This window comes from Astyanax mexicanus, chromosome 2, assembly GCF_023375975.1.
Source record: "Astyanax mexicanus isolate ESR-SI-001 chromosome 2, AstMex3_surface, whole genome shotgun sequence".
NCBI classification, from domain to species: Eukaryota; Metazoa; Chordata; class Actinopteri; order Characiformes; family Acestrorhamphidae; genus Astyanax; species Astyanax mexicanus.
This window is the reverse complement of record NC_064409.1, coordinates 6,579,733-6,592,005: the sequence shown is the minus strand read 5'-3', so window position 1 is coordinate 6,592,005 and position 12,273 is coordinate 6,579,733. Positions and strand designations below refer to the sequence as shown.

Sequence of the window (12,273 nt, the reverse complement as noted above, 5' to 3'; positions counted from 1 at the left end):
AGGGGGGAGAGAGGAAGAGGAGGGAAGAAGGGGAAGGAAGAATATATATGTATAATCGAACTATCCAGTAAATAGCAGAGCTCTGCAGCACAGACGGTTTGTGTCTCAGTCTCTGTGACAGTGGTGGGAATCACAGTGGAGGGTCTATAGAGACTTCATTAGGCTGAACTCTCAGCTCTGAGAGAACGCCAGGCTTACAGGCTGTGAGCCAGACAGCGTCAGCCAGCGCTCGCTAGAGCCATCAAACAACACACACACACACACACACACACAGAGCACACCCACTGCACTGCACGCACGAATGCAGCTTCCACACTGACACTCGCCGAGATGACAAGAGGGCGCTTTTAAACATGCAAACTTTAGAAGTAGATAAAGAGCGAAGGTTGGCAGGAGAAGCAGCTCCAGAAAAAACGAGACTAAAATGAGGAGCGAGGATATGATCTGTACGTGTTTTGAGGATTAATTTGAGGATTAAAAGTAAAGGTGGGTAATATGATGATGATATTATATTGTATCGTGATAACGTTTATCCCTTTTTTTATTTTATCCAACTTTTCTCCGCAGTTTAGCTAAGCACATGTCTCTCTCTCTCTCGAACACACACACATACATCGCTCTATCCACACACACACAAAAACCCCACACTCTCCCCGCCTTACACACATACACACACAGAAAGCCTCCCTTCTTCTGCTCCTCTTTCTCAAACACACACACACACACAGCGAGCCTCCCTCTCTCTCCACCTTACACACACAGAGACCCCGCGCTCTCTTTACAACACACACACACAAAGACCCCGCACTCTCTCCACCATACACACACAAACACACACACACACAGACAGAGTGAGCCTCCCTCTCTTTCCACAACACACACACACACACAGCGAGCCTCCCTCTCTCTCCACCTTACACACACAGAGACCCCGCGCTCTCTTTACAACACACACACACAAAGACCCCGCACTCTCTCCACCATACACACACAAACACACACACACAGACAGAGTGAGCCTCCCTCTCTCTCCACAACACACACACACACACACACACACAGCGAGCCTCAATCTCTGTCCACCTTACACACACAGAGACCCCGCGCTCTCTTTACAACACACACACACAAAGAACCCGCACTCTCTCCACCATACACACACACACAAAGACAGAGTGAGCCTCCCTCCCTCTCCACCTCACACACACACACAGCGAGCCTCCCTCTCTCTCCACCTTACACACACACACAGAGACCCCGCGCTCTCTTTACATCACACACACAAAGACCATGCACTCTCTCCCCCATACACACACACACACACACGCACACAAACACACACAGCGAGCCTCCCTCTCTGTCCACCTCACACACACACACACACACACACACACACACAAAGAGACATAGACCCCGTGCTCTCTCTCCCAGCCCTCCGTATGTTCTCCCCAAATTACACACTTGTCTTATACCCTAAACACAAAAGTGCATTTTTTTAACAGTCAGTAACACAGATCACTACTGCAGATTTACTACAGTATATTTTCACTTTCTTCTTGTATCTCAGGGTGTGACGGATTATATCCAAATACCATAAAAACCACGGCTGATCAAATCACGTCAGAATTCAATGTGCACCTCAACTCTCCTGTTTCCACCAGAACTGTCCGTCACCACAATAAATTACTGTGGTCTAAAACCAGGTGTTTCAGTTTCATTGTCCAATTCCTGTAAGTAGTAAACATTTGGACATACTGTATGTATCTGAATAGAAACACAACTCTCTCTCTCTCTCTGTCACACAGCTACCTACACACACACACACACACACACACACACACACACACACATCTACACATATCTACACACACCTGAGTGCTGTTTTGTAGTGGTGCATAGCCTGCTCGTTCTGTCCTCTGTCCTTCAGAAAGTTGGCATAGTTGTAGTGAACTTTAGCATTGTGAGGTAATGTTTGAATCCCAGACCTGAGAGAACAGGGAAAAAAGCATGAAAGAATTATAGCTTTATTCAAATCCTGGTCACGCACTGAAAAACACAGAAACCCTCTCTCAAATCCTCCAGCACAGAAACTCCCATCATAAACACAAGACTCTCATTCATGTTCTTCAATAACCTTCACACCCAAAAAGCACCTGACATCAAACACACACTCTCTATATTTCAGTCACACACACACACACCTGAAGAGAGCCTCCCGGGACAGCCAGATTTCATTCTGCTGCACCGTCTTCCAGGAGAAGAGGAGGAGCAGCAGCAGCATGGAGACGGTGAGAGCGGCTGCACCCCAGCGGCCCACCACCGCACACAACCTGTTCACTCCATGCACCACCAGGATACAGTACCCCATACTGCAGACACAGAGAGAGAGAGAGAGAGAACAATAAAAAAGATGTAATAAAAACAGAATGAAAGGAAGCAAAAGAAAGAAAATAAATAAAAAAAGAAAGTAATGTCTTTTATGGGTTTAAATAGATACATTATATTTTTTATATGTGCTAGAATATTCCTTTTTCTACATAAATAAAACAGCAGGTATATGGAAATGTCTGTTTTTGATCACCATTATAATCACAGGTACATAAGTGCACATTATGCTATGATACTCTTAACAAAAAAAAACATTCCTGAGACAGGCAAAAGTTTGGAAACACCTTAAATATGTTTTATTACTGTGTTTAGTATTATCTACAATATACAGCTCTTGAAACAATTAAGAGAACACTTCAGTTTCTGAATCAGTTTCTCTGATTTTGCTATTTATAGGTTAATGTTTGCTGAAAAAAGTTCATATTCATAAAGATTTAAGAGTTCAGAAATCAATATTTGGTGGAATAACCCTGGTGGTTTTTAATCAGAGTTTTTATGATCTTGGCATCATGTTCTCCTCCACCAGTCTTACACACTGCTTTTTGATAACTTTATGCTGCTTTACTCCTGGTGCAGAAATTCAAGCAGTTCAGCTTGGTTTGATGGCTTGTGATCATGACTTAAGTAAGGTTTAGGTTAGGTTATCATGACTTAAGTAAAGTGATTAGGTTGTGGCCTCTACTTACTAACGTGGCAACAGCACACATACAGGTAAATGTAATTTTTTTATGTCATATGTAAACAGTACAAAAGACATTGACTAACATTTTCTGAATCTGACATTTTCTAAATGTTGTACTGTTAGGGCTCTAGTTCTTGCAGTGGAGTTCGCTGGTTCGAATCCTGGTCATGCTGCTTGCCATCAGCAGTCAGAACGCGAGAGAGCACAGTTGGCTTTGCTCTCTCTGAGTGGGTAGATGCCACTTTCTACACATATCACTCCCAAGGTGATGTATTGAATGTATGGAATACGAGTCGCTGCGCTTTCCTCCAAATGCGCTGTGATGATTCTCAACATTATTATTATTATTATTATAAGGACAAGATCAGAATTTATCCGACTTTTATGTCAAACAGAAGGGAAAAAAACAGGTAGAGAGCAGAAAATGACCGTGAATGGACAGGAAAATGGACTGTAGCAGTGATTTGACAGCTTAATTGCCATAAAAAACAGATAACAGATCTCATAAATATTTGGACTGTGTTTCTTCCAATAATATCAGAAGGCTTGTGTCGCAGCCATGTGGTGTTCCTAATGAATTGGCTACACACAGCTACAGATCGCGGCTGCAGCGTCAAAGGATAATAAAAAACTTAAGATCTCATTGCCGGACCTTAATAAATTACAGCCAGGAAGTATTTTTATTTATATGTGCTGTATCCTGCAGGGCTTTATTTGGAACTGCTCCATGAAACTGATCATCTATACACAGCTGAATAAACCAAATACATGAGAATCAGTAACACACAGATAAAACTACACTGTGACTCAGATCATGTGCTCATTAGACTCTTGACAACAAAACAGAGCAGCCTTCAGAGGCAAAGGGTGCTACAGAATAAAAACAGAATAATCCGTAAATAGCATGCAAGCGTGTGAGTTCTCACCATTATCATCTCCTACATCAAATGTTTAAATCACAAGGTGAAAGTAGAACTCATTAAATTATGAAAAGCTTCAGTATGTGTGTGTACATATTTTGGATATGTGTGTGTGTGTGTTCTCACACTGTTATCTCCTCCTTGATAACAAGCAGAATGCACAGGCTGCACTGTGTGAAGTGTATTTGAGATGTACGATATGTTGAGATAATTGGAACAGCAAACATTTCCTAAGAGGAAACAGGAAACTGTATGATTGGAGCCTGATGCAGTCTGTGTGGCCACACAGATAGGGTTAGGGTAATCCAGCCAGGAAAACTTAAAGGAGAAGTCCTGTGTAAAATTAATTTTGGGTGTATTAAAACGTGATAAACAGTACTTACTTTTTGTTGAATAGCTCACCTCCATTCTCCCGCAGCTTTCTGAGATCCAGTATCCACTAACAGGCTTTAGAATGAGTGAGATGGGGCATATTTTGCCCCTGCAGATAAATGATTTTTCCACCGTTATTCAGGCTGAAAGTAGCTTTACACTCCATTGGTAGAATCTAGAGAGTCTTGACATTTAAAACATGGCATTTAGAACTTTAAAACTGCACAATACGTTTATTAAAAGCCACTGTTTAAATCCCATAGCGTAGGTAAATCTCAAAATAGTAAATGTCACAATAGTATTATATACTATTATAGTATTTTTTATATATTTACCATACCATATTTTGCACTAATAGCTTATTTATTGTACAATGTTTACATTTTTACAATTTACACTGCTAAATTATTATATAACTGCATACTTGCACATCCTGTACAGCTGACATCATCATTTATTGCACTACCTCCATTACACACACACTAAAAAAGGCTCTACTTTTACACCTTATTTTATTATTTTCACTGTATTTTTTATCTGTACCATATTATCTTATCCTTTTTTTGGCAATTCTGTGTTCTGTGTACACCTGCTGCTACTGGATGTGCAGAATTACCCTCTGGGATCAATGAAGTATCTATCTATCTGTCTGTCTCTCTGTCTGTCTCTCTATGGAGCATGAACGAATAGGTAGGACAGTTGAGCAGATTGCAAAATGAATTCCTTGGAAATGCATGAATTCCAGCTGTTGCTAAAAAATATGTGGTTACTGTTGATATTAGAATGCAAAGAACTAACAACAAATACTTTATAAACTTTGCTCAAAAAGTTTTACTATTCATACTCAACGGTTGACTTATTGTGACTTATTGTGAATTTAAGATGGCGGCACCCAGAAATGTACCTATGCTAAGGGATGTTAACAGTGGCTTTTAATAAACTTCTTGTGCAGTTTTAAAGTTATAAACGCCTTGTTTTAAATGTCAGGGCTCTCCAGATTCTACCAATGAAGTGTGGAGCTACTTTGAGCCTAAATAACAGTGGAAAAGCCAATTTATCTCATTCTTACTCATTCTAAAGCCTGTTCGGGCAATGTGCACAAAATACTGGATCTCTGAAAGCTGCGGGAGAGCGGAGGTGGGCGATTCAACAAAGGTACATATTTTTCAACATGTTTTAATACACCCAAAGTCCATTTGACTGGTAGAATTCATACATAAAGCACACCAGATTATAAGGCACACTGTTGATTTTTGGGGAAATTAAAGGATTTTAAGTGCATCCTCTAGTGAGGTAATCACATACATATATCATTGTAACATTTACACATATAAAAAAAATATTTTCATTCCAATTTTAACTCCTCTTTGGAAAACACACATACACATATTCCTGTATGTTCTCCAGATAAGACAACGTCAGGCTGCAACAATACACTCCAAAACTTCCCCTAAAAACCACCTGCAATGGATGGTTCTTCAAGAAAGTTTACATTTAAAGAGCCTCCACACAGTCTAAAGGTTTAATGCAGGTTAAAGAGGCTTTAACTCAATTGCAAAGTGTTTTTTGTCTCAGACTCTAAGAATAACAAGTGCTGTGGTACAAGAAAATAACATAACATGAACTTTAAACACTTGTGTATGCTCCTCCGACAGCTTGGAGGGGAACTCTCACCTGTGCCTTCACACTTAACTCATTAATATTCAGTGTGTGAACCACTGGCTTTGAAAATCTAGAGTTGTAACACTAGTAAAAGCACATAAGAGTTCAGAAAGCCCTAATCAGCAATGTATAGCCAAATGCCATGTTTACAAGTTCATCAGATAGGAGAAACATTAGATTAAGTATGCCTGAAATGTGTTTTGTTCTTTAAAAGATATTAGAACTTTAAAAAATAGGTTGGAACGTCTAAGCTTGGAGTGGATGTAGGCAAAAAAAAATAGGTTAATGACATTCTTCGAGATCTCACATTATTATTGCTGGGTTTGTATTGAAAATAAGGTCATATCAGTGCTTAAAGTGAGCTGAACTCCTTCTTTCATACCAGGACGTCTTACAAAACACGTCTTACAAAATTTCACAGGATCAAAAATATCTGTTCAAGTCCTGGGGTTGGTTACCATATGGTTGGTTACCCAACCAACTGAATTTGAATTTGAAGAACCAATCCAGAGACTGTAAAAAAAGATGGACGATTAGGTTACCCTAATCGATTACCCTAACCCTGATTTGGTCTTGAGTTGTGGACAATCTTGTAGATTGTCTGTCTTAACAAAGGCTGAATTTCATGAAGTTTATTGCTGAGTCCCTCTCTTCTTGCCATTTGGATTTAATGAAGGACCTTATGACGTAAAATGTGTCCAAAAGTGGGATTAGGAATTAAATTGGAATGGTTTCTAACTAGCAAACCAGCAACTTCATGTTTCTTTTTTTTTTTTTTTTGAGGAATGAGGGTAGTGGAGGTCAACGTGTACATTTTTGTTCCAATTCAAAAACAAGTAAAAATTGATACAGAAAAATGTAATGGTATGGTAAGCCTAAGAATCAAGAGGATTAAAATATTAAAAGAAACTAAACATTAGCAAAAAAGGCTGGAAAACATGACAATTCCAGAATCTCCAATCGTAGCAGTCTTGACTCAATCTATTTATGAAATAGGAAACTGAATATATACCATATACATACCATATACTATAGTCCTTTATAGAGATTGGAAAACTCTATTTGATAAACTGCAGTAGAAAGAGGAACACATAAAGAAGAAAGAGAGAGAAAGAGAGAGCAGCAGAATGTGAAGAGGCTGACATTCCTCTCAGAGCTGCCTGCTGATTTAGCCTACAATGTGGAATGTGAGTGTGAGTGTGTGTGTGTGTGTGTGTGTGTGTGTGTGTGTGTGAGTGTGTGAGTATGACTGCTATTTGCCCTCTCAGTTGAAATGGTCATGGCTCTGGTCTGATCTCTAGGATAACCAGCAGTAACTGTCTGGGTTTTGCTGAAACTCTGCATTAATACCCGTCTGCATGAAAGAAGCCTAGTACAGTTTTTGCACTAATGGCAGCCTGATCCTACTAAAGGCTTTCAGAAAATACCCTGAGCATAAATCCCTCATTAGTAAACATATCCACTGGGAGCACGCTACTCTGTGTGTGTGGTTCAGGGTCATCGCTACAATCACAATCAATGAGAAAACTGTCCGATGACCTTTTATTAAAAAGCCATCGCTCACGCTTCTAAATGACCGTGTAATTGTTGCACTCATCCCCAATTACTCACATATACAGCTGTGGAAAAAATAAGAGCTTGCTTAAAAATGATGAGTTTCTTTGATTTTACCAAATAGAAAACCTCTGGAATATAAATCAAAAGAAAAATTGATGACCACAAGCCATCAAACCAAACTGAACTGCATGTATTTTTGCACCAGGAGTAAAGGCATAAAGTTATCTAAAAGCAGTGTGTAAGACTGGTGGAGGAGAGCATGCCACGATGCATGAAAACTGTGTTTAAAAAACAGGGTTATTCCATCAAATATTAATTTCTGAACTCTTAAAACTTGAATATTAACTTTTTTTGCATTATTTGAGGTCTGAAAGCTTAAATAAATGCTCTAAATGACAATAGTTTTATTTGGAATTTGGGAGAAATGTCCGTAGTTTATAGAATGAAACAAGAATTCATTAATTTTACTCAAACATAAACCTATTAATAGCAAAATCAGAGAAACTGATTCAGAAACTGAGGCTGGCTACACCAGCACAACACAGTGAGAGATTAACACTGCACTAATGGAAGAGGCTGAGGACTTCTTTTGCACTAAGCTTCATGTTTTTCTTTTTTTCCTGGGAAGCACAGGAACAGGGTCCAGTGGAGCCAGATTAGGCTCTGCTATCACCAGCGTGTTATCCCCACAGTGGACGGATAGAAGGAGGGAGGCTGGGAGGGGGAAAGAAGGATGAGTGCTAAAGCCAAAAGCCGGAATTCATGCAGGACTAAAAAAAAATCCCTGAGGAGCAAAGAACAGCTGTAAAGGAGACGGGCAAGGACACATCTAAAGAGCTTTTTTAACATGTTCTCCAGAGCAAGCCTTAAGAACTGTCAGCACGGAACAGCATGAAAAGGGTTCTGGAAATTGTCCAAAAATACAGAATGTTTGGTCAGTTGTGGTATGTTACAATGGACTGTGGTTTTAGAATAGAGATGCACCAGAATTTTATTCTTTGGGCGAAACTGAGACTGAACAAAATTATAAATTTGTCTGAAGGCCAAATACCAAACACACCAATCAATTTTTGGAGGTTTTTAATTATTGTGTCACTTTTTTCACCATTGAATACATAAACTGGACTAAACATATTTTTGTACTGCTATTTAATTTTTTTTTTTTACTAAATACATAAACTTGTTAATATTCCAGCAAACATAACAACAAAGTAAAATACATTAGCTTCTGTCATGCTACTCTAATCCTGAATTTACTTCAGCAGTGCTATTCTACTTACATTAGTGTGAGATTTACTATCCTAGTCCTGTACAGCTCATTCCCTTCAGCTGGAAAACAGTCAGTTTATAGAGGTAGCAAACTGATACCAAACTTTTTATCCAATTTTCTCCCCAATTTACAAGGCCAATTACCCAACCCACTCATTAGGACCCCAACACCAGGAGGGTGAACACTAGCACATGCCTCTTCTGAAACATTTAAAGTCAGACTCCGCCTCTTTTCAAACTGCTTACCGAATAGTATCACAGTGCAGCGCTGTGAGGAAAGCGCAGCGACTCGGTTCTGATACATCAGCTCACAGACGCAGCCTTGTGCTGATCCCCATCACCCTGCCAGCTATCCACCCAGGGAGAGCAAGGCCAATTTTGCTCTCTTGGGGCTCCGGCAGCTGATGGCTAGCTACATAAACGGGATTCGAACCGGCGATCTCCGGACTTTAGTGGCTCAGAGCCTGATACCAAGCATTGTAAGTCATGCTTTTCTTTTATTGCTTTAAATTCCTAATGTTAAAAAAAAAACAGCAACATGACTTAAAATAAATAAGTCATTGGGTTTTGTTTGGTTTAAACAATTGCTTTGGCCATTTTTGGTTGAATACATTTGTATGCAAAGGATGTATTGCATACCTATAGGCCTGTCACAATAATTGCATTATCGATACATCGTACAATAAATGACTCAATCATTTTTGATAATCGTGCTATCGTCTTTTGTGTTTATTTGTATGTTTGTTTACATATATAACAGTGAACAAGTGAAGAAATTCATATTTAAAAAAAGTTCCAAACTGATTATAATAAATGATTAATTCAAATGTTGCTGTCTTTAAAAAAAATGTTTATTTGCTTTTTATGCTATTCTATTATTATTATCAGTGTCAGTGGCATTTAATAGTCTTAAAATTACAAAAATATCATGTATCGCAATAATTTCTGGGACAATATATCGTCCACAAAAAAATCTTATCGTGACAGGCCTACATAAATATTTTTTTTTTAAAGTAGAAGCTTATCCAGAAAAGCAGAGAAAATCACACTAGTATAGTGAATAATGGAGAGGGTAGATTATATGGTATATTAATATCTGGTATTATTACCCTTTTTGTGTAGACTAGTATAAAAGTAATTAAACAAAAAAACATGGGCAACAATGTAGACGGGGTAAAAAGGAAAGAGCAGGGTTTCATAGTCATTGTTAGGTGACAGATCACATAACCTACAGTGACACACACACACACACACACACACACAAAGAACAAACCTGGGCATGTAGAGGACTCTCTCTGCCACCACAAATCCCACACGGAAGAACAGATTAGTGGCAGGGATGAAAGGAAATACCAGGAACAGAATCCCCACCAGCACCTCCCTGCCCTCCATCTTCTACAGAGAGAGAGAAAGAAAGAAACAGAGAGATAAAACAAAAGAAAAGGACGAGAGGAACAGAATGAACAATGCATAGAAATTTACTACAATAAGACTCTTCTATTTAATTCTAACTTTAATTACTCCAGCACTTCTCTACCTCAGATAAGCAGATCTAATGAACTCTGCTCTTTTTAAACTACGAAATAAAAGGTGTGTTGGAGCAGCAGAGATAGAGAGAAAGAGAGAGAGCGCGTGAGAGAGAGAGAGAGAGAGAGAGAGAGAGAGAGAGAAAAGAGAAAGTGCAGACTTCTCAGCACTAGTGTGACTCATCCAAAGTGCGAAAGTGCTTGCTTCAGAAAAAAAGTAGCTGACAAGAATGCATAAATGAAAGAATCAGCAGCACATCAGAACATGCATAATGACTGGATCTGGCGCTACATCAGTCCTACAAGGTCTTATAGGAACTGCTCGCTCACATATAATGCCACGACTTAAAAAGGCAAAGAATTCTAAAGCATTCTAGCCTTCATTTCACTGGAATCTTCACAAAAATTGGCTGCACTTTTCTATTTCAGTAAGAAACAGCCTGATGGAGCCAACTGTTTCTATTCATGCCATTTTCCCATCCTCATAGAACACAATGTGCAACCAGGCTGTGTGAAGAAGCTCTCTAAAATTTTAATCTGTGAAAGAACTCTATATTTTTTACTCTGTGAGACACAAAAATGTCTGAAATCACTCATATCTGCACTTTGAAGGCTGTGAAATGGCAACACCTCCACCCAGTAAATATGTTGAGTCATTTAAACTCAGCAATCAAGTTTCACAACAATCTATTAAACATGCTGTTTATCGCTGAGTTGAGTCATTACATTACATTACATTAGACAGACTATTTTATCCAAAGTGACTTACAAATAATTATGTATATTTAGCAATAAAGTTCAAGGTTCAAAAGAAGTTCAAGGTAAAAAAAAATAGGCAGGGCTTCTAGTAGGATAGAAAAGGAAAAGGAAGGGAAGAAGGAAATGAGGTTAGAAGTAGTCAGTTTGTTGTTAGAGGTGTTAGGAGAGTAGGTGCTCTTTGAAGAGCTCTGTCTTCAGGAGTTTATTAAAGGTAGTCGTGCACAATGATTCAAGCACAAGAATTTATGAAATGACTAAAAACTGCTGAAAATCTTTTCTCAGAAAGAAAACCACAAGTTTTTCATCTCATTGTGAAGAAGAAACTTTAAAAGTGTTTCTGCACACAGATCGTAGTGCTCCAAAGTATATGTACACAATCCAACGGTCTAAATCGCAGCTTCGAATCCCAGTCATGCAGCTTGCCATCTGCTGCCGGAGCCCTGAGAGAGCACAAACGGTCTGGCTCTCTCTGGGTGGGTAGATGGCGCTCTTTCCCCTCATCACTCCTAGGGTGATGTCGATCAGCACAAGGCTGCATCTGTGAGCTGATGTATCAGAACCGAGTCGCTGTGCTTTCACTTAGCAATAAGATATATATATATATATATATTCATGGTGACACCGTGACAGATTGACCAGAATTTTGCATTTTAGATTAAAATGTATTAAAATGAAATATGTTTGGAATTAACTTTCTATCTTGTGAATAACATAACTGGAGATGTAATAGATGTTTTATGTTAAGTGATTTTAAAAAGATAAAAAGATAATCCATCTATATCAATCTCTGTGAAAAGAGCACACACACTTACACACACACACGGACATTCACATGTGTACTTAAAGCCTGATGTTTTATGGCCACCATTAAAGGCATAGCCCTGGGATATTACAGATGATGATGATGATGATAATGATAGCGTTGGCCTTATCCCTCAACCCCAGCCCAGACACCATCTGTTGCCATGGCAGCACAGACAGGGGTCATCTGCTGTCCATCCCAAAATGCCACCAGGCCAAGCTAAAGCCAGCATCCCTCTAGCAGCCACAGCACTGCTCTGTTTCAGGCTCTGTGGATCTAGTCTTTACAGGGTGTCCATGCTAAACCCCGGCGCTCTGCTATGACACAGAGCTTACA

The 12,273-nt window shown here is 39.2% G+C and overlaps 1 protein-coding gene across 1 annotated transcript in view; it reads right to left on the bottom strand.

The window, feature by feature from the left end:
* The window catches only part of tmtc1 (transmembrane O-mannosyltransferase targeting cadherins 1), an 80,133-nt gene that overhangs the window by 10,515 nt on the left and 57,345 nt on the right, over positions 1 to 12,273 (bottom strand). The window contains exons 9-11 of the mRNA XM_022671832.2: positions 10,124 to 10,245; positions 2,202 to 2,369; positions 1,872 to 1,985 (exon numbers count right to left, since the gene is read on the bottom strand). Of these exons, the coding sequence (XP_022527553.1) occupies positions 1,872 to 1,985; positions 2,202 to 2,369; positions 10,124 to 10,245 (404 nt within the window). The remainder of the gene's footprint in view (positions 1 to 1,871; positions 1,986 to 2,201; positions 2,370 to 10,123; positions 10,246 to 12,273) is intronic.